The sequence below is a fragment of the Malus sylvestris genome, chromosome 6 (assembly GCF_916048215.2).
Source record: "Malus sylvestris chromosome 6, drMalSylv7.2, whole genome shotgun sequence".
NCBI classification, from domain to species: domain Eukaryota; kingdom Viridiplantae; phylum Streptophyta; class Magnoliopsida; order Rosales; family Rosaceae; genus Malus; species Malus sylvestris.
Window position 1 is genome coordinate 29425919 of NC_062265.1, and position 22863 is coordinate 29448781.

A 22863-nucleotide genomic window follows, 5' to 3' on the forward strand; every position below is an offset into this window, starting at 1 on the left:
CAGACCTCCAGCATGATTGCTTTCTCAAAAATCGATGAGGCATCGTTCTCCGAATCAATCGAAGAGGCGCTCGCTTTCTCAAAAGTTGGGCTGCTCAGAGACCACGAAGGCCGATCTCAGAAATCGAAGAGGCACCTACTTTTCTAGCCTTGTCAGCACCTGTCACACGCACACTCAGTTTTGCAGAAATTATGGGCATTCTGTCGAAGACTTCTGGGGAAGTAGAAAGCACATGAATCTTACTGTTCAATCACCCACTTCCCACACGCAACAATAGCTCATGGGTACCACAGATAACTTTGACAAAGTTCTCTGCCAAAGTTGAGCACGTGAAGCTTGTAGCTCCCACTACATCGCTCTGACCAAGAAAGGTAAAAGAATAGCAAAGAAACAGCACTAACAAAGTTTAGACACATAAATTTTGAAGGTCTAGCTACCATATTATTACCCACAAGGGTAAAGGAACAGTACCACTGCTGGATAATTGGAAAGTCCCTGTGTGTCAACCTCTGTGCTTCGTGGCAAGGTAGACTAGCAAACATGCCCAACCTTTACTCACATTCGAGAAAACACTCTCAACAAGATTGCTTGCTCCAAAATCGAAGAGGCACCGTCCTCCGAATCTCGAGAGCCAGACTCCCAACATGACTACTTTCTCAAAAGCGAAGAGAGTGTAAAGGAACAGTACCATTGCTGGATAATTGGAAAGTCCCTGTGTGTCAACCTTTGTGCTTCGTGGCAAGGTAGACTAGCAAACATGCCCAACCTTTACTCACATTCGAGACAACACTCCCAACAGGATTGCTTGCTCCAAAATCGAAGAGGCACCGCCCTCCGAATCTCGAGAGCCAGACTCCCAACATGATTACTTCCTCAAAAATCGAAGAGACACTGCTCTCCGAATCTCGAGAGCCAGACCCCCAGCATGATTGCTTTCTCAAAAATCGAAGAGGCATCGTTCTCCGAATCTCGAGAGCCAGATACCACAGACCACTTTTTCAAAGTGCTCTGACAGAGTTAAAACATGTGAAACTGGCAGCTCCCACTACCGTGCTATGACCAAGCAGGGTAAAGGAATAGCATTACTACTTGTTAGGGAGACTCCTATATATGTCGACCTCCATCCCCAACGGACAGGCAGACCTGCAAAAATGCTCAACCCTTCATCATATCCGATAGGGCACTCCCAACGAAGCCTTTCGAAATATTCAGCTTTCTTTCCCCCCGATAATACCTCTGCAAACAAGCTATACTAGAGCAAGAATATCTCATATCATCAGGGTTAAAAGCAAGAGTATCCCATATCATGCTTTTTCCCTGTCTTTTCCTTTGGCCTTGTTTTTACCTGCAAGACAAGGAGAAAGAGAGCAATCAGTCAGCACTTGGAATCAAGCTTCCAGCTAGGAACTGACTGCCTGGAACCCCTTACCTGATTACTTACCTGGCATTGCTCTCGAGTACTCATCTTCAACATCTTATGTTTCCAGGGAAGATTCCGCATCTGCTTGAGGAACAGATAGGGCAAGTGCGAAGGATACAAGGAAGCATGTGGAGACAAGCGTAACAGCACACGTGCCGATACATCCATTACTCTGTCAAAAGCAAAAGTATCCCATATCAGCAGGGTGGAACGTACTCTAGATTTGATGGACTTGTTTTGACCCTCAAATTCTTCAGTCGGCCTTATACTCTGGAGGAAACCAGAAAACCCTCCAGCTCAGTTCAAGAATAAGCCTGTGGAAAGTTACTTCTTCAAAAGCAAAAGTATCTCATATCATCTCTTCTCATTTTTCTTCTCTTTATCCTTCATGCTGCTGCAAGATGGGGAGAAGGTGAACAATCAGTCAGAGCTCTGATTGCTTACCTTGTCTGTCACCTCTTTCAGCAGACCCCCTAGCTCGGCGACTTGGGGGACTCCTACTACATGGTTTGTATCGCGCTTGACCAAGCCTGAAACTACAAGTAAGCTTCAAGTGAAATTGATACATTACCTTGTGCATCTCCACCAGTTAAAGATACCACCCCTGGATGGAGGAAGAGTACTTCCAGAGAAGATGCCACATCTACCTATGAGACAGATAAGGCAAGTCAAGACGACACCACACTCCGATACTTAGAAGTTTCGTGATTACGAGATCATTCTCCCACAATATTTCCTAATGTCATTTGTACTAAATCATTCACTTGTACTCACTAAAGGAGAGCTTGAACCTATGTACTTGTGTAAACCCTTCACAATTAATGAGAACTCTTCTATTCCGTGGACGTAGCCAATCTGGGTGAACCACGTACATCTTGTGTTTGCTTTCCTATCTCTATCCATTTATATACTTATCCACACTAATGACCGGAGCAATCTAGCGAAGATCACAAAAAGCGACCGTTTTCGCTACCTAGGATCTATCTTGCAAGAGAACGGAGAATTAGATGGAGATCTCAACCATAGAATACGAGCTGGATGGATGAAGTGTAAGAGTGCATCCGGCGTGTTGTGTGACCGTCGTAGGCCACTGAAGCTCAAGGGAAAATTTTATAGGACGACAATAAGGCCAACGATGTTGTATGGCACAGAATGTTGGGCGGTGAAGCATCAACACGTACACAAAATGGGTGTAGCGGAGATGAGGATGCTTCGTGGGATGTGTGGGCACACGAGAAAGGATAAGATTGGGAATGAGGATATCCGAGGTAAAGTAGGAGTAGCCGAAATTGTAGGAAAGATGAGAGAAAATCGGCTCCGGTGATTTGGACATGTGCAAAGAAGGCCGACTGACGCTCCGGTTCGAAGATGTGACTACGGGACAGAGGTTCAGGGCCGAAGGGGTAGAGGAAGACCTAGGAAAACTTTGGAAGAGACTCTAAGAAAAGACTTAGAGTACTTGGATCTAACGGAGGACATGATACAAAACCGAGCGCAATGGCGTTCTAGGATTCATATAGCCGACCCCACTTAGTGGGAAAAGGCTTTGTTGTTGTTGTTGTTGTGACTAATTACAGTCGATATGATTAAGATGTGTCCCTAGCTATAGAAGTTTTTTCAACACATAATCTGAGCCTTCACATTATATTACATTGTAAATGATGTTTCCATTGTCAAAATTATCATCCTAGATTTGTTTTTGCACCAAGAGACAATCTTAATTACAATACTTAATTACAGCAAACTAGTAGAAATTACACATAAAGGGAAATTATGAGACTATATTTTGGAGAGAGAGTTTTTTATTTATTTTATAGAAGGACAAAATTTATCTATGTGACAATTGACATCATGGTTGTTTTTTTAATTGTCATTACGTTTACTATTTTAACTCTCTCTCTCATTTTTTTATCTTTCTCCTTTTTTTTTCTTTGGTTTACCTCTCTTTCTTTCTTCTTGTTCTTCTACTTGTTACTTCTCTCTCTCCTACTTCTTATTTATACTTCTTTCTCTCCTATTATTCTTCTTTGTATTGTTTCCTACATTTATGAGAACGATGGAGATTTTTTATTTAGAGTTTTTGTTTTAGAATTATTTTTTGATTTTTGAGGTTTTGATGATTAGGATGCATGAATTTTGAAACTGAGCTTGCATAAATGTTACAATTTTGAAACTGTTTTTGTAAAAGTGCTAAAAAATTTAAAATTGATATTGTAGAAGTGCTGGAATTTGAACCTGATCTTGCACAAGTGCTGAAATTTTTTAAACTGATTTACAAAATTGCTGAAATTTTGAAACTGTTCTTGGCAGAAGTGTTGAAAATTTTGAAATGATCTTGCAGAAGTGTTAGAATTTTGAAAATGATCTTGAAAAAGTGCTAGAATTTTGAAACTGATATTGCAAAAGTGGTGAAGTTTTAAAACTAATCATATAAGAGTACTAGTGTCACATCCCGGCTCGGGGCGGATCACTTCTCAGGCCCGTTCCATCACCGTAGCACGATATTGTCCTCTTTTGGCTTACCATTCCCTCACGGTTTTGTTTTTGGGAACTCACGAGCAACTTCCCAGTGGGTCACCCATCTTGGAAGTGCTCTGACCTCATTCTCGCTTAACTTTGGAGTTCTTATGGAACCCGAAGCCAGTGAGCTCCCAAAAAGCCTCGTGCTAGATAGGGATGAGAATATACATTTAAGGATCACTCCCCTAGGTGATGTGGGATATTACAATCCGCCCCCCTTAGGGGCCCGACGTCCTCGTCGGCACACTTCTGGCCAGGGATTAGCTCTGATACTATTTGTCACATCCCGAGCCCGTTCCACCACCGTAGCACGATATTGTCCGCTTTTGGCTTACCATTCCCTCACGGTTTTGTTTTTGGGAACTCACAAGCAACTTCCTAGTGGGTCACTCATCCTAGGAATGCTCTGGCCTCATTCTCGCTTAACTTTGGAGTTCCTACGGAACCTGAAGCCAGTGAGCTCCCAAAAAGCCTCGTGCTAGGTAGGGATGAGAATATACATTTAAGGATCACTCCCCTAGGTGATGTGAGATATTACAATCCACCCCCCTTAGGGGCCCAACGTCCTCCTAGGCACACTTCCGGCCAGTGATTAGCTCTGATACCATTTGTCACATCCCGCCCTGGGGCGGATCACTTCCCAGGCCCGTTCCACCACCGTAGCACGATATTGTCCGCTTTTGGTTTACCATTCCTTCACGGTTTTGTTTTTAGGAACTCACGAGCAACTTCCTAGTGGGTCACCCATCCTGGGAGTGCTCTGACCTCCTTCTCGCTTAACTTTGGAGTTCCTACGGAACCCGAAGCCAGTGAGCTCCCAAAAGACCTCGTGCTAGGTAAGGATGAGAATATACATTTAAGGATCACTCCCCTGGGTGATGTGGGATATTACAACTAGAATCTTGAAATTGATCTTGCAAAATGTTGAAATTTTAAAAGTAATTTTGCAAAAATGTTGAAATTTTAAAAATTCATCTTGCAAAAGTGTTAAATTGTTTGAAACTGATCTTGCAGAAGTGCTAAAAACTTTGAAACTGATCTTGCAAAAATACTAAAATTTTGAAACTTTTCTTAAAGAAGTGTTGGGATTTTGAAACTGATCTTATATATAATTTTGAAACTGATATTGCAGAAGTACATTAATTGTGAAGCTGAGCTTACAGAAGTGCATAAATTAATTTCAACCGATCTAAAGTCAGTTTGAAGTTTTTATAGATGGTGTCAATTTGTTGTTTTGGCTTGGTTAGGTAACAAGTCTATTGGGGACACAACAGAAATTTGAAAATTTTGGTGATTGTTTTCGGGCAAGATTTGTTAAGATTTGGTTTTTGTCTTTCCTTCAAATAATTTAAAATTGGATTCTATAAAGTTTATTTTGTGTTTTTATCTCTATAAATAAAGCTCCTATAATAATATAGAAATTATATAGTACACACACTCTCATATCGCATGCATTTCATGGAGAGTACTTGTATTTTCCTATAAAGGCAGTGTCCTTTTCAAACAGTCTCCGTCGATCAGCAAGAAAGCTTCCTTTTCAAGAGATGGTGATCACAAAATGATAGTGAAAGTAAAGCCATGAAAACCCATTTCTTTCCCTTCATCCTTCCCCCAAATGATTAGGTCGTTTGCCCATGGGTCTCAAACTTTTTCTTGTCTCCATAAAAATATATGAAAAAGATAATATTTCTTGTCGTGAAGGAAAGCTACTTCTTTCTCCATCAAGGGCATGAAACTTCCATGCCACTCTTATTTTTTGGAACATTTTATAGAAGATATATCTACAAACTTTAAAAACTGGTTCTTAATAAGTCACTAGGGTTGGTCAATGATAAGGGTAAGTATACGGTAATAAATAGGAGTATGTTATAAATTCAGAGTTTAAAACCCTCATTTATAACAAAAGTAAAAAGTGTTTCCAAATAATAATAATAAAAAAGCTCAATCCTTTGCATATAAAACAAATTTTATTACCAACATAACATACACACACAATCAGAGGCTCAAACTCAAATACATAAAAAACACAAAACAAAAGATGAACCTCCACAACAATGACAAAAGAAGAGCCCTTACAGAAAAACACACAAAGAAACCCTAAATGCCTGGATCTTCTTCCATAGCCGAAGCATTGCCGCCAACCATGAACCAGCCCCTTGCAATCGCAGGAGATAAAACCCAACCAAAAGGAAAGAAGCTAGTGGGAAAGTACCCCTTATAGGCAGTAGTGTCGAGATCGACACACACATGTGTTAATAAGGGATCATTTTCCGATCCTAATGAAAAACAGGCTCAAGAGAATGTTTGTCTAAGGCTCAGGGAAAAAAGAAGACCAAGGCCCAAAGATAGAAGGAATACCCCAAAGGCCCACGGGGGTAGAAATGAATCTTGCTGAGCGCAATAGTAGACCGCCAATAGCTTGACTAGATTGCATAAAGTACTTTCCGACCAACAAGAGCACGTGGGCGGACTGACAACTTTATAGTACAAGCCTCAAGGAACATGCCTACTCAACCGTCAACTCAGGACATGTGACAATCACCACCAGTCAATGTCAGAGTCTATGACAGGATGTAGAGGTGAAAGGAGCGATACTCGGTCGAGCAAAATTAGGTAACTGAGCTGAGCAGGTCGTTCGGCTCACATCACTTAGAGAGGGCTGCACACTAAATGTGCAATTATCACTTAATTGCCAAATAATTGACTAACGGACCAGAGTAGCGCATGGCATGTAATGCTCGGCATAAAGCGCTAGGTAGACCACCAGGATGATACTCTACAGACGACCGTTTCTCAAGAAGCCCTACAGCTAGACTACTATTAAATGAAGGCACATCGACCAAGGTAAGATATTTATTAGACTAGATATTTATTGGTTGGATAGGAGGAGGCCACGTCACCTTCTCTTAGAGACCACACATTAGAAATGTGGTTATTTGCTTATTTAAGAGAGTGAGGCAGAGAGAGAAAGGGTTGGCAAAGTTAGGGTGAAATAGGGGCATTTGCCAGGCTAACTAAGGGTTTTGAGTCACTTTGTATGTAATATCAGCAAATATATAGACTGGCTAAAGTGGATGTAACCCCGTTTATGGGTGACCACTATATATCTTTGTGTTCATGTTTAGCCCAATATTTTACAGTTTATACTCCAAGCCCACCAAGAGCTTAGTATCTTTGATTGTTTCATCCATAATCTGTGAGTATCCACTTGGATATGTCCGGGTATGACCTGCAAATTTTGAGCGTTAACAACATGGAAGTTGGTGATGTGATCACTTAAGTCGAAGCTCTACACATCTTTAGATAATGCCGTGAAACACAGTGGAACGAAATGGTTGCATATCAAAGCAATAATGGAATGGAGAAAGGGCGAAGCCAAGCCGGAGAGAAAGAAAATGGTTTGAGTAGTTGCATGGAGGTGGAAAGATAGCGGGAAGAAAAAAAAAAGTTATTGGAAAAGAAACTTTCCGATTCGGGGCAAAGACCGGTTAAATCAGAGGCACCAAAAGGTGGATAACAGGAAAAAATGGGCGGGAAAACAAAGAACAACATAGGAGAAAAATAGGAAGAAGAAAAGGGAAAGGGGCTACCACCGGTCCTGGGCACTGCTAGGGCCGGCTGACACACCCCGACCGAGGTCAAGGCATGCTGGCCGTCACGTGAGAGTGACGTAGCCATATGCACAGTGCGGAAGCGATAAAGATAGCAAATATATGAATAATTAAAAACCACATTAATATAGTGCACTACTAGCAGGGAGTGATAGGAGTTAGTTACAACCGTAAACACTTCTAATCAGAGCATAAAAAGTTTAGGTGCAGTCCAGTAGGACAAGTACTAGTTACACAGTACCATAAATGTCCTACTATTATTCAATAGGTCAGAACTGCCGACGATCTCGAGCCACCAACAACAAACTTACTTACACAGTACCAGAAATGTCCTACTATTATTCACATATCACATATCACATCATCGATGATTCACACAACCAAACATAACTTACCTGAACTCACATGTCCCTCCACAACACCACATTCATATATATGTGCAACCATGCAATGCATATTCAAAATATAGAAGCATTTGTCATATTATTTCTAAGCATACTTTCATTAAAAAAATGCATTTCTGGGAAATATATCAAGTATATAAATATTTACTGAAAACAAAAGCCCACTCACTGATATGTCAACGGGTCATAACCCCTAAGTCGCCCGTGGATACGCTCGTCCTCGGGATAAGTCTCACCTATATGCGAATTAACTATAAAAACGTTATTTTAAAGCACATAGGCAAAACTAGCTAATAACTTCTCATACATTGCTCAAAATGGGTATATAAATATACCACAGTGACCTACACAACCTCACGAACATCGTGAAATTTTTAGAATAATTTTTCAGTGGCTCACGCGCCGGCAAAGGCACGGCAAAACGCGCCCCCATGGGCGGCCAAACCTGACGGATTCCCTAACCACCGTTAGGGAATATTCTGTTAAAACCTAACAGATTCCGTTACCTTTAACCGACGGCGTCAGAATATTCCGTCAGAATTGACGGAATATTCCGTCGTCTTCAACCTCAGACTCCAGCGACTGTCGTAGTCGTCGGAAACTGGGAAAATCTTTAAACTCACTAATCTCGCTTGTTTCTCAACCATTTCCTACGAAATTACTACCAAAATGAAGCTTAAAGTTCATAGAATCACGTTATACCTATTTAAAGCCTCAAATCTCATGAAATCACGTTGGAGCAAGCTTGAAAATCCGGTGACCTCTGCAACTCCTCGAACCTGGGCTTTATGACGTCCAATTTTCACCAACAATCCACTCCGAGCCTTCTTAGGACCTCCTAAAGCTCCCTATGAGCTTAAAAACTCCTAAAGCTCCCTATGAGCTTAAAAACTCCTAAAAACCACGCATTAATTAGTGCATGCACAATACTCAAGATCGGGGTTATGGTTTCTCGGGTTTTCAACGTCCAAAACACCTCGAAACTTCTCAAAAACTTAGATAAAGTTGTTTAGAACCTTTCTTAACCATTAAAACATGTTAAAACAACCACGATCAAAGTCAAGGTACTGCACCTCACACCAGAGCTTCTAGCTCCTCAAGTTCCTGTGAACTTCTCCTCGAACTAAGGGTACCATCCGACTCGTGAAGTTACCAGGAAGATGATGGTGACTTTAAATCCCTCGATCTGTAAATGGTAACTGGAGTTTGGGAGTTGGCTGTACGAGAAGGGAGAGAGAGAGAGAACCGAGAGGGAGAGTACGGGAGTAAGAGAGAGAAGGTGATGTGGATGTGTGTGTGTGTGGTCTAGAATTGGTCAACAACCCAAAATACACAATATACCTAATCCTAATTGGTCCAAAACAATTAGGATTTGAGAATAGTGATCCATACACAACACTTAGACCACATCACACAATTTGACGTCCATGGGTATTTCCATCATTTCACATCATCAAGAATAAAATAATACACATCTCCGGGATGGGCTGTGACATTGGCGGCCAGACGATTTGTCAAATTACTCACACAAAGTGAAAAAAGCTCTCACACAGAGAGAAATACTTTCATTTCCTTTGCATATATATAACATTGTTATGAAAATATAAACATTGTTAAGCAAATATACATAAAGCACTTGAATTTTTAATAAAAATATATAAAAACTCCAAGATGATATTACCATGATTGCGAAATCACTAGCTTGCCTAGTTTTAACACTCAATGCATGTACAATTAAGATTATTGCAGGAGAATTAAAAAAATACAGGTTATATAGATATGATGGTCCTTTCTCATCGTGCCATGTTGTTTTAGTGGACTATATCTAATCACATAATTGTGATGTTAACTTTAATTTGGGGTTAGTGATGTGTTTCAAGTTTCAACTTTTTTATTGAGTAGTGCTATTTACATACTTCTTTTTACCTTTCACGTGAAGAAAGTTGAGATTCCACTATAAAATTAATTAGCAATATAGGGAGTAGCCTAATATCTTATAAGCACATGCAAGATCCCTCCTTTCCTTGATGTAGGATTCACTCTCAACATGCCCCCTCACGTGTGATGAATTTTCAAGCCTAACACGTGGACAACACAAATTGGGTCGCATGCAGCATGTGTGGCTGTTTGGCTTCACATGTGGGATAACTTGTTTTGATATCGTGACGAAAATTGAGGTTCCATCATAAAACCAATTGTCACCATAAAGAAGTACGTAGCCCAATCTTTTTCTAAGCACATGTAATGTCCCTCTTTTCTGCAATGTGAGATTCACTCTCAATGCACCCTTCTCTATTAATGAGGTGTATAGTGGCTAAAGATTCCTTGGACCCGCTAGCTTGAGTCTACCCATGACCCATGAACCCATCCCCACTATAAATCAAGTCAAAAGTTGCAATTAGAGTGCCTTGAGAAGAAACACCCTCCATGTCCCAATCACAAAGGTAAGGGGATAACCCTGATTAAAATTTCATGTCCCCAATTGATAACCAAAATTTTGATTTGACACCAATATTATATTCTAATTAGCACCTTTGGCGTGTTCCACATGCTTCTCCTCTAACTAATTAAATTTGCTTTAGCTTGCTCAAATTATAGGACAAATATACACGGTGGCATGCATATAGGAAGTTATATTATTTGGAAATAGGACTAAGTTTCTTGGTTTAAATTAAGCCACACATGCCAAGAAATTTGTTCAAGCATGATTAGTTACACCTTTAATTTTTACCTTAAATTTTATGTTGTCTGAGTTATTGTAACATTATAAGTGGTCTCGTCTACCAACAATGACTTTATGTGGTTCTACTCCTATGTAATAATTTTATGTGGCCGCGTTATTCTTCGATGACCTATCATAGTCACCGATACATATTTGTACGTCTATCGTTTTATGACAATTTGGTATGAGTGGCGTTTGTAGTTTTCGTCCATGTGGTAGTTGTTAGGGGTTTACCATAATTGTCTATTTAAGAAAACTCACTCGACATCATTTTCTTGATCACTGGAGCAATGTAACCAATTAACACCTCTGTATATGTTTGGATGATCAATGAAATATCAATCTATCGTTTCTTGTTAAAAAAAAAAACACCATATGAATAAATATTACCGGTGTTAAAAAAATCTCTTTATTTATTTTTTGTCAAATTAAGTATTAACAAATCTCATGAATCTTACAACTTGTCAAATGCAAAATTTGTTAGTGAAAAAGTTGCTAGCACTCTTTTATTTTAGGTAAAGAGCACTCTCTTCTTTTTATATACATATTACATTTACAAAGTTAAATTTGGACTGGACATTACCTGTAATCTACATATTAATCATTGCAAATATTTTGATACAGTAGATTAAACTTGCCTTGTCGCTTAAATTCATGACATAAAAAGTGTTTTATGCTTTCATTATCTTGGTAATCCCACATTTTCTAAATTGTGTTGTGCTTTCATTATCTTTAAAATTAAATGATTAGGTCATGTATACTTTTGTAACATTGTCAACGATAAAAAGATGCTTGCCCCTTAGATTAAGTTATTAATTGACAATTTCATCTTGTTTTGTCACATTCTAACTCAATTTCTTCCCACCCGTAATTCCATTATATTTCAATCAGTTAAGATATCGATTATGATGTGCCAACCCTTTTAGTTTAGGGTCGATTACATTCTATACCTCCGTTATTTAGTGGATCCAGCTCATTAACATGACATAATTTGCTCGTAAAATTTCAATTAACGGGCGGACACTTAATAAGTTGAGTTAATTATGGGTGAATTCACTAGCAACCCATTAGTTAACATATGATTTTGGGTGAACCCATGAAACTCAGAACTACCCATTAAAGAGGGTTAATTTTGTAATTTTCAAAAAAATCTAATTGAGATATTGAGAGCGACTTATTTTATCTTTTACTCTGCCGGCTCAACTTGCCGATTTCGGGTGAACAATTTTTTCTCTTTTACTCCGGTGCCGATTTTGGAGTTGAGGCAGGTGGTGACCTAACCGCGATAACCTAAGCACCTTATGTCACAAATCTAAAAGCTTATCAAAAGAACTTGGTGAGCACCTAAAGCCTGGCGAAACTGGCATAAGGGGGCAAGGGAGACGCTAGCACGGTCAGGGTGGGAGGCGAAGGCAGACAGGGGGAAGTGGGAAGAGATGAGCTGAAAGCAGTGGTCGATCTGTAGATGGATCTAGACGGTTTTAGGACCCCTTGGCAATTTGAAATCCATGCTTGAAATTTCTCAGGGACCCCTCGAAGTCGAAGGCTGGGCCCTCTGGCTCTGCATTCCAGGTCTGCGGCGTCGTCTTCATGTATAAGACAACTGCGAAGCAGAAAGATATTTTTTTTAAATACTTGGTCCAAAACAACGTCTTTTTGGCCAGACCTTTTGAATTTTATTAAAAACAATTTGGCCTAAAATGATGTTTTGTCCAAGTCTTATGTTTTCATTTTTAAAGCCCAAGTCCCAACTCCAAGTCCCCTTGGTCCCCATTCCCTAACACCTATTTGCCCAATCCTTATTCCCTGTGCACAAACCCCAATTCCCCAATTCTCCAAACCCTAAAATGGTAGAGAAAGGGTTGCATTAAACATTTGCATAGGTATATTTGCTTATTGAGTTGCCTTTGGTTTTACAGTTGCAATCACTTCAGTGGAGGAAACACTTTTTGCTATGAATAACGTTAAGGGTTCATTCTACAACAAAAAGGGAGATTAATAGTTGAGTGACAATTTATTTGTTTACATTGAGAAAGATGGTTTTTCAATGAAGCTATCGTGGAACATTTTCACACTATAAAACCTCGTCATGGACGACTTAGTTAGGATTTATTAGTTTGTAATGTTATTTTGAGTATGATATATAAATGAAATGTATTATCATTTAACTTTTCAATGTTATTTTTGTCTACAAACTTTTTCACCCTTATTATTGAAACCCCACAAATTTCAAATCTTAAATCCGCTACTGGCCGAAGGGTATGCATGCTTTAAGAACTTGAGGAACCCAATTGTAATTGCAATGTGTCACGTCATATGCATTTATTTTCTTCTTTTATCTCGTCAAAACCGAATTTGAATCACATTATTGTCAGCCTATTATAAGGCTAAACACATCCCTCCCTCTTAGTATAGATAATATAGTTTGCTATAAAAAAATAATAATAATTTACCATCTCTATCTCTATATTCCGATCAAACTTTAATACTAGTAAATAAATACACGAGCAGCGTGGGGGTTGCCCAACTTAATTGGAGAGAGGACCCTCCACATTTTTCATTTGGATTGGCTGAAACTTATATCCATCATCCTTTATTGCCACCGTACGGACTGAGCCAAAGATGCATCGGAACCACATTTGCCTTATCATTGGTGTCTCATTACTTTAAGACACAAGTAGTGGAGGAGGACATGCCAAATCTTTTTCCTCTTGGGTTTCTCTAGTTTGATTTTATTCAACCCAAGAAAAATACCAGCAGAACACGCTCAAAAGTGAGCCAACACAACTTTGTCTGTTAGACTCGCTTTTGAGCTGAGTTCGGTTAACATTTTTAAAAACCATTCCATATGGTATATCACATGCATGTCCTCATTTGTAAATTATGTACAATGACAATATATGATATTTGATTTCTGATTGCCAACGAGGGTTGGTTCAGCTAGTAAGGGCGGGCTTGTGATTAACCTCCATTCTATGTTTGATCCCCTTTACCAGCAGTTTTTTGTTAGTGCACGATCTATAAATTCTTATGTAAATCCACACCGGTGACAAATGACAGTTACGTGACATGCGTAAGTCCTTCTCGCTTGAAGTTGTGGGATGCTCCTGGCGTTGGTAGTGAAAGTAACCAATCTCCTTTTAAAATATTTGTTGCCGAAAGAAAAAAAAAAGATATTTGACTTCTCATTCATATTATTTTATTTTTTTTGTTATAAAGGACTAACTTACTCCCTACATACCTACCTTTGCAACTGAACTAACTGACCCTAGTAGCTTCGTTCATTCGAGATGGCTAATCTTCAAATAATGGATACATACACCTTAAAATTGTATACAAGCGATATTGAAAGAGAACTAATCGATTTCGAGATCGTAAGGATGACTATTCTTAACCAACCGCACTATAAATCCCTTTAGAAAATTAACTCGTTTCCAATTGCTTCTCTAAGAAGCACTCTTTTTTATGAATCCCTTTAGAAAATTAACTCGTTTCACATTGAAGTTTTTTATTAGAAATTCAATTTCTTGATAAAAAGTACGTGAAAATGCTTTTCAAAGAAGTATCTAACATGTACTACTCTAAAAAACACTTATATCACACAAGCACTTCTAACTTATACCTTTGCCAAACACAAGTAGAACCAATATTTGGACTTGCAGAACCAATTCCAATCACGGCGTACATCCTTTTGCCTGTGCAATATGCATTATTCGGTATCAAAAACAAGATTGGGCTTTTCACCAAAAGAATATTGGGCCAACACCTGCCACATTAGGGGCATTTACAAATGCAAGCGAAACAAGTTGAGGCCCATTGGGCTTTTTTCTACCCACGACCCGCTTCTTCTTCTTTATCGCTTACTTTTCTGAACAAAACGACTCGTCGTATACGTCGCTCACTTACAATCTCCCCCCCCCCCCCCCCCCCCCCCCCCCCCCCCAAAAAACACACACACCCCACCATTCGAGTCGAGAGAGAGAGAGAGAGAGAGAGAGAGAGAGGAGGGAAGAGAGAAGGAGAGAGAGATGAACTCAGAAGGCGGAGCGTCACTGCCGTCAGGCCCAGACGCGAAGAAACGGCGAGTGAGCTACTTCTACGAGCCGACCGTCGGCGATTACTACTATGGCCAAGGCCACCCGATGAAGCCCCACCGAATCCGCATGGCCCACAACTTAGTCGTCCACTACGGCCTCCACCGTCGGATGGAGATCAACCGCCCCTTCCCCGCCGGGCCCATCGACATCCGCCGCTTCCACGCCGACGACTACGTCGACTTCCTAGCCTCCGTCACCCCCGAGACCCTCGCCGATTCCGTCCACTCCCGCCACCTCAAGCGCTTCAACGTCGGCGAGGACTGCCCCGTATTTGACGGCCTCTTCGGTTTCTGCCAGGCCTCCGCCGGCGGCTCAATCGGCGCCGCCGTCAAGCTCAACCGCCAGGACGCGGACATCGCTATCAACTGGGCCGGTGGGCTTCACCACGCCAAGAAGGCCGAGGCTTCTGGATTCTGCTATGTCAATGATATCGTGCTCGGCATTCTTGAGCTCCTCAAGGTTCACAGGGTAATAACAAAACGACGTCTTTATTTCTTTTTGTAATTATATTATTAATTTTTGAATTGAACTAATGATTTTATTCGGAACTCGATTAGCTTACCTACAAATTTAGGGTTCTTGATGCTTCTTTGCTGCATATTTTACTTGCATTGACCAATTTTTAGTTACCAAACTATATGAATTTTATGCTTTCTTGCACTTAACCGGGAGCAAGTAATTCCGAGTTTTGTAAAGTTGAATCCAATAAAATTTCCAACCGAGTAAAATCTACTCGTGAGAGTATCTGCCTTTTATTCGGGTTGTACGTCTGGTCTAGGCCAAATGTTTGTTCGGTTCATTTGTTATATCGTGTTTGTAGTCATTGTTTTCGATTGCTTAATGAATTACTTATGTGATTGTCACTGCGCAGCGTGTGCTTTATGTAGACATTGATGTGCACCATGGAGATGGAGTCGAGGAGGCATTTTACACCACTGACAGGGTCATGACTGTGTCTTTCCATAAGTTCGGGGATTTCTTTCCTGGCACCGGGCACGTTAAAGATGTTGGGGTTGGGACTGGGAAGAACTATGCCCTGAATGTCCCGCTAAATGATGGGATGGATGATGAGAGTTTCCGTAGTCTGTTTCGGCCCATCATCCAGAAAGTCATGGAGATGTATCAGCCAGACGCAGTTGTTCTTCAGTGTGGAGCGGATTCTTTGTCTGGTGATAGGTTGGGGTGCTTCAACTTGTCTGTCAAAGGCCATGCGGATTGTCTTCGTTTCCTGAGATCTTTTAACGTTCCTCTGATGGTCTTGGGTGGTGGAGGTTATACAATCCGTAATGTGGCTCGTTGCTGGTGTTATGAGGTTTATCTCTAATGCCTTCCTCTCTATTTTGGCAATCACTGTAACATCTTATATTTGTGTTTCCCGTTTCTTTTAATTGAACAACTATCATGTGATGTAATGTCCTTATGATTGCATCCATTACTTTGTAACAGACAGCAGTGGCGGTCGATGTGGAGCCTGATAATAAGTTGCCTTACAATGAATACTATGAGTATTTTGGGCCAGATTACACTCTTCATATTGCCCCGTCCAACATGGAGAATCTAAACACACCCAAAGATCTGGAGAAAATAAGGTGTGTTTGTTGCTTCATTACTTGTGACAGTCGGTGCTAGTGGATTGCATTGTACTGCAGTTTACTTTTAAGCTAGAAATTTTAATTCGTCATTGCTGACACCAATAATTTCAGCTGCATCATACTAGTCCCCAACCATGCTTAAATTATTGAACAGAGATCTCATAACATATTGTAAAAAGGAAATGGCTCATCCTTAATTTGCTTCTATTTGAAACTATGTTGGCATTTTGAGCTCCACAAGCTTAGCTTCTCTTTCCAGAAGTATTTAGGACGTCACATAATTATGTTGACCCGTCAGATATTGGAATTTTGAGTTCAGCATGCTGTTTATTGTTTGCAATTGGTATCGCAGATTGTATGATTTAACGCGTTTCAACATTTGTGCAATTTGCCTTGCAAATTTTGCCGGGTGAAATGGAAAGTTCAACTACAAGCATTTATTGAGAATGCTGGATTGTATATTTAACTAGCAGCGGACTCTGTCGTCCCTGTCTCATCATACAAGTTCTGTTTATTGTTTACGTTTTTTTTTTCTCCCAGGAATGCACTGCTAGAGCAACTTACTCGCATACCTCATACACCCAGTGTTCCTTTCCAGACAACACCACCAACTACAGAAGTTCCAGAGGAGGTTTATTTGAGCGACAAATTAATTTGGATACTTTTTCCAGGATTTTATGTATTCACCTTGTTTCTTATAACCTGAGTTTGAATGGATGCAGGCGGAAGAGAAAATGGACGAAAGACCAAAGCCTCGCATTTGGAATGGCGAGGATTATGACTCTGATCCTGAAGATGACAAGCATTGGACTAAATTCTCCACCCCTGCTCGTCAACATGCTGTCAAGTCTGAGATGCGGTAAGATTTTTCTTTTCATATATTATACAGTAGGTTATGTTCTTTTCGCTTTCAAGTTAACACTGCCCTTTTTGGAGGTTAATTTGATTATAGTCAACCATTACAAAAATAATCTGATCTCATGGTTATCACCTCAGCAAGATTTGCATCAAAACCGTATTTAGGATTTTTCTCTTGATAAATATGCGATTTAATTGTTGGATAAAGTGCGTTTTAACTGTTGCCCGTCTTGTAATGTTCAAGAGATGTGGTTGTTAATGTAGGGATGAAGCAGACGAGATGGAAGAAGATAAAAAACATCATCTTCATCATCATACTTCGTGCTGACGCGGATGGAGTTTTTGTAGCTTCCAGTCGTAATGCCCCTGTATCACCTCGACACGAGATGTTGCTTAAGCAGAGTGAGGTTTGTAAATGCCACAGAATTTGTAGAAGGAATCCTATTAATTAGTGAGGTATTACGTATTAGAGCAGCCAGTGATGCCGAATTTACATTGTGTAATACCGAATTTACTCCCTTTTACAATGTGTGATACCGAATTTGCATTGATAGCAGCAGGCGAATGTTACTTACAATGTGAAATAGAACCTAAATTTTGTAATATTCTTCTACTTATTCTAACTCAGAATCGTGATTTTCTGTACTCTGGAACTTTTAACCGTTAAGGGCAATGCGGGGGGGGGGTCAAAATTTTAAACTAAATTTTGTAAATCAAATGATGCGGTTGTTGATGATTGAATTATTACTTAATGTTAATTAACGTGCTTATTTTTTATTAGTGACACATCATTTGAGTTGCAAATTTAGTTTAAAAATTTGGTCTACCTAGTATTATCCAACTATTAATCCTTGGTGAAAGATAAAATGACCAAGATTTAATAGTTAAAAACATTACAGTAGTACCAGTTATGTCATTTACTTGACCAATCATACGAAGCTTTGTGTAAGTTTTCTTTGCACGGCGTTCATAAGTATGATACTGAATTCCATTGATTGTATTGTTGGCACGAGCCATTATAATTGAAGTATACGCGTCTCATGTAAGTTATCATAACAAGTATCATTTAAGGAGATGACTTATGTGGATTTCGGTATGCCGTTGTGGCGTGTCGATACTAGTTCCATATTTTCTTAAAGATCTTGGCTTTCGGAATCACCATTTAGCCCCAGTTTGGGGTTGAGGTGATTTTAAAAAAAGCTCATATGAAAAAAAGCTGGGAGTGTTTTTGGTGTTTGGTAAACTTAAAAAAAATGGTTTATTTTGGAAGCTGCTGTGAGAATAAGCTGAAATCAAAGGAAAAAGCTGAAGCTGCAATTTGTAGCTTTGGAAAACTGGTTTTTTTTCAAAGCACACATAATTACAGTGCTCCTTTAATGAAAAGACCCACTATTAGACTGCTTTTTTTTTCCAAAAGCACTTTTACAAAAAAGTTTACCAAACACTCTGCTGATTTATTTCACAGCCGCTTATTCTCACAGTACAGCCGCTTATTCTCACAGAAGCTTTTTTTCAAAGCACAGCAATACCAAACCAGCCCTTAGTAGGGCTACTAGGGGCTTTGCCCCAAATAAATTATGTAATGTCATCTGTTTTAGAATAACATCGCATTATTATTAGTTGAAGATATCGTGACGGCTTTCGGGACGTAGGGAGCCTCCTACATATAAATATCTTACGCGCCCTTTTCATTTTTCTATGCATTTCTCTCTGCGAATTGCAAAGAAGATTACACGCAGAGCAAAAAGCAATGTCACTCCTGCAAAACACCCACCAAATTCGACCGTTAATTCCCTATCCAGTTCAAAAATTCCCCAACTCTTTCCACCCCAGATCTCCAAACCTCCATTTCTCTCCCAAAACATCTCCAAAACCAATCCACTTCCACCCATCGACGCCCAAATCCCAATCCGCCCACCACCCCGCCCCGGAAACCAAAACCCAAGACGACGGCATCCCCGCCGAGGATGTCAAAATCCTAGCCAAATTCAAGTCCATGCACAACTACATTCGGGTCCTCGAGGTCTCGAAAAGGGCCGACCACCCTTTTGCCGGCTCAAGACTCCTCCTTCTCGACAACCCCGGAAACATCCACAGCATCTCTTTCATTTTCAAGTCCCTCACCAACACCTACTTCGATGTCTTCGCCACCTTGCCGCCGATTATTCCTCCCGGACCCATCGGCATTCTTGGGTTCGGGGCGGGGTCTGCGGCAAGGTCGATTCTTGATTTGTACCCAGAAGCTGTGGTTCATGGATGGGAGCTTGACCCATCTGTGATTGCTGTGGGCAGAGAGTACTTTGGACTCTCAAAGCTTGAGAGGCAATACACGGATAGGCTTGTAATTCATGTTGGAGATGCTTTCAAGGCCAGCACGAGAGACGGGTTTTCGGGGATTTTGGTGGATTTGTTTAGTAAAGGCAGTTTGGTTCCTGAGTTGCAGGATTCGAATACTTGGAAGATGCTCACAAAGTGTTTGAGAAAAGGCGGCAGAATAATGGTCAATGTAGGAGGTAGCTGTGTGGAGTCTGAGGACTCACTGAGAGATGGGAAAATTGTTATGGAAGAAACTTTGAAGGCTATGCATCAGGTTTTTGGCGACAAGCTTTTTGTGTTGAGCCTTGGGAATCGACAGGAAGATAGCTCCCTTGCTCTTACGGGTGATATGCCGCCTGATCTTGGAGCTTGGAAGAAGATGCTGCACCGTTCCTTGGAGGGTTATGTCGATATGTGGACACCATTTAGCGGCTAAATTGGTATGTTCTCCTTCATTGTTTGAAGAATTGGTACATTGTCTAAACACAAGCTGCTGCTGCTCTGTTCATCACAAGGTCTTTAATTTCCGCTCACCCACTTGCTAAGCAAACCCTTAACACAATGCTGTTTTGATCTCTGGTTTTTGGTTTTGCAATCGGTTGAGTTCAACAAGATAGAACCAGCTGCCTATCTCAAATTACGAAACCTTTGGCTTTCATTCAACTTCGTAACTTTAGTTAAACTTGTGCTAATAGCAGTTACAAAATTGAGGATGTCTAAAAATATTAGTCAAGCATATACGGAGCATTGTGAATTACCAACCTATATAATCTACTCTTTTGTTAATTTGGTTCACGCATTTGCAGTCATCACGGACTACAGATCTATAGTCGGAAATCGAAGTCAAAGAACAAGTGAACTCTTGCCAACTCCATGATTACTTGAACAACATAAAAATGACTACAATTTAGGTTTAAGGCAAGATAGCTTAGGTAGAGAATCCATAAATGCTTTCAGGGTTTCAGTATTTTAGGGCTTCTGCTGCAAGTTCTTGTTTCTTGCTTTCCAGTATGAGCTGTTTTTGGGCAAAGTTGGTTTTAGCTGTTGTAGCAACATATCTTCTTGTGGGTGTTTTTCCTGCAACTTCTACATTAATTCCTACTGGTAATAATATCTTATTGTGATTAGATCTGTATTGGTATTGCACTGTGCATTTACATATTTTGTAGAGAAATCACAGGGCTTTACATTTCCACTTTAATATATCAAAAGGATTAAACTTACTGGGTACTAACATGTCCTCCTTGATTTTCGCATGGCGGAAGGTGGTGGGAGGATTTTTCACATGTTGATTGTTGAGTTCGCTTGAAGATAATTGGAAGAAAAGGGTAGCTTTGGGTGTCAAAGTCAGAGTGTTAGAAGTAAAGGTTCCCATACACAGCCTAAGAGCCGCCGTTAAATCCTTGCCAACATCTCCCATTGAAAATCGACCACAAGGACATGGTGCTTCTCTGCCGCCTCCGCTTAGGTGATGACTATATATGCTTATTTATTTTGTGGATGTTAAACATTCAATCCATTCTGTAAGGAAGATAGTGATTCAACTTAATTGTCCCTCATTCGCAACCTATTTGGCCTTGGTATTTTCTATACTGTTCTTGAATATGTTTTCAAGTATTTAAAAAATTCATTTATGGTTACATTTTTCACAAGGAATCCAAATGATCTCGTATCAATGTTAGTCCCGACACATATTTGAGCACATCACTATCCTTATTATATTAAAACTTTTGCATAACCAGAGAAAATATGGATGAGCTGGTGTAATTAAACTAATCAGGTACTTATTAAAATGATTGGGTAAATTATACTTTACCACCTTAGGTTTTGAGTCGATTTCAATTTCTTACAACATCTTTAAAACATTTCAATTTCATACCTCAAGAACTATTTTATTTCAATATAATACATCCGTTACATTTTCTATCCATTGATCCATTAAGAGTTGATGTGGCTGCCACATTTGTGCCGACTTGGCTGTCAAATTTGTGTCATGTGGCAAATTAATTTTTTTTTTAATTCTTTTACAATATTATAATAATTTACCCTATTTATTTATGTTGATGCACAAAACCGGATGGGTCTTGAAACAACATAAATCTGACCGTGAATCTACAAGACAGTAAAGAACACAAGATGTATCGTGGTTCACCCCAATGTTTGGGGTACGTCCACACTGATGTTGATATTGTTTCACTTTGAATGGTGAATATACAAGAAGGCTAGAGGCAGTGTACTTTCTAGCCTATTTTCTATGTTTGCCCTCTCTGAGATGTTTTCTCTCTTCCCATGGCCTAAACCTTGACTTCTCATAATGAGGAGAGTGAGGAGTCATTTTATAGAATAAGGGCTCCTCACTTATTACATATTTGCTCCTTCATTTATTACATAATTACATTTGAGTCCCCCGAGTATTTATACGAGATCTAAATACGGAAACCCTAAATATGGTACAAACAGTAGTCCCCCAAGTCTTCAGTCAAGAGAGTCTTTTGGCTGGAGACTTGAAATTCAGTCCATGTGTGGGCCGAAGTAACTAGATGTCGTCTAGAACTGATACTCAATATGAGGCGGTGCTCAATGTGAAATAATGCTCAACTAGAAGTAGCACATGTTGCGAGGCTGCTCGGCTTGTGGCTTATGTTGCCTTGGTTGGCTCGGCTTGTGGCGTTAAAGGTGAGGGAATCTCTTTTATAGAATAAGGGTTCGCTCCTCAATACATGAATAATGAGTGCTCTCTAATGAAAGTGAGGGAGTCGTTTTTATAGAATAAGAGTTTGTTCCTCAGTATATAAATAATGGGCTAAGTCCTCCAAGTATTTTTCATGAGGCCCAGTTGCGAAAGCCCAATATATGGTACATAGTGTAGTCCCCCAAGTCTTCAGTCAATAAAGTCTGTTGGCTGGATATTTCAAATTCAATCCATGTATGGGCCAAAATGGTGGTTGTTCGGAGGCGGTCTATGTATACCATGCACTGAAGCTTTGTAGGTGAAGCTTTGAAAATGAAGTTTTATACATAAGGCTTTGAAAGTGAAGCTTTGAAGCTGGAGCTTTTGTAAATGAAGCTTTGAAGTCGGAGCTTTGTAAATGAAGCTTTTGAAGCTGGAGCTTTTGTAAATGAAGCTTTCGAAGTTGGAGCTTTGTAAATGAAGCTTTCGAAGCTGGAGCTCTATAAATGAAGCTTTTGAAGCTGGAGCTCTGTAGATGAAGCTTTCGAAGCTAGAGCTCTGTAAATGAAGCTTTCGAAGCTGATTGACATGAGTGATGCTCATAAATATTTATGTTGATTGACATGAGTAATGCTCATGGATGTTGACATGA

General features: G+C 40.0%; 2 protein-coding genes and 1 long non-coding RNA gene across 4 annotated transcripts; 2 read left to right on the forward strand and 1 right to left on the reverse strand.

Moving 5' to 3' along the window:
• Positions 1-3903: 3903 nt before the first annotated feature.
• On the reverse strand, positions 3904-4770 carry LOC126625709 (uncharacterized). Its single transcript, XR_007624450.1, has 2 exons — positions 4706-4770; positions 3904-4019 (listed from the first exon to the last, which is right to left on the reverse strand). It is a non-coding gene; the product is annotated as an uncharacterized LOC126625709 (long non-coding RNA).
• Positions 4771-14628: 9858 nt separating this feature from the next.
• Positions 14629-17869, forward strand: LOC126626899 (histone deacetylase 6-like). Of its 2 annotated transcripts, none has more exons than XM_050296301.1 (6): positions 14629-15242; positions 15646-16086; positions 16221-16363; positions 16907-16997; positions 17089-17225; positions 17469-17869. In XM_050296301.1, the coding sequence occupies exons 1-6, from the start codon at positions 14706-14708 to the stop codon at positions 17674-17676; spliced, it is 1557 nt and encodes a 518-aa protein (XP_050152258.1). In that variant the 5' UTR covers positions 14629-14705; the 3' UTR covers positions 17677-17869. The 2 variants fall into 2 exon arrangements, with proteins under 2 accessions (XP_050152258.1, XP_050152259.1); XM_050296302.1 differs by having other exon boundaries at positions 17489-17869.
• Positions 17870-18825: 956 nt separating this feature from the next.
• LOC126624948 (uncharacterized) lies at positions 18826-21196 on the forward strand. Its single transcript, XM_050294002.1, has 2 exons — positions 18826-19980; positions 20806-21196. The coding sequence occupies exon 1, from the start codon at positions 18975-18977 to the stop codon at positions 19974-19976; it is 1002 nt and encodes a 333-aa protein (XP_050149959.1). The 5' UTR covers positions 18826-18974; the 3' UTR covers positions 19977-19980; positions 20806-21196.
• Positions 21197-22863: the final 1667 nt, after the last annotated feature.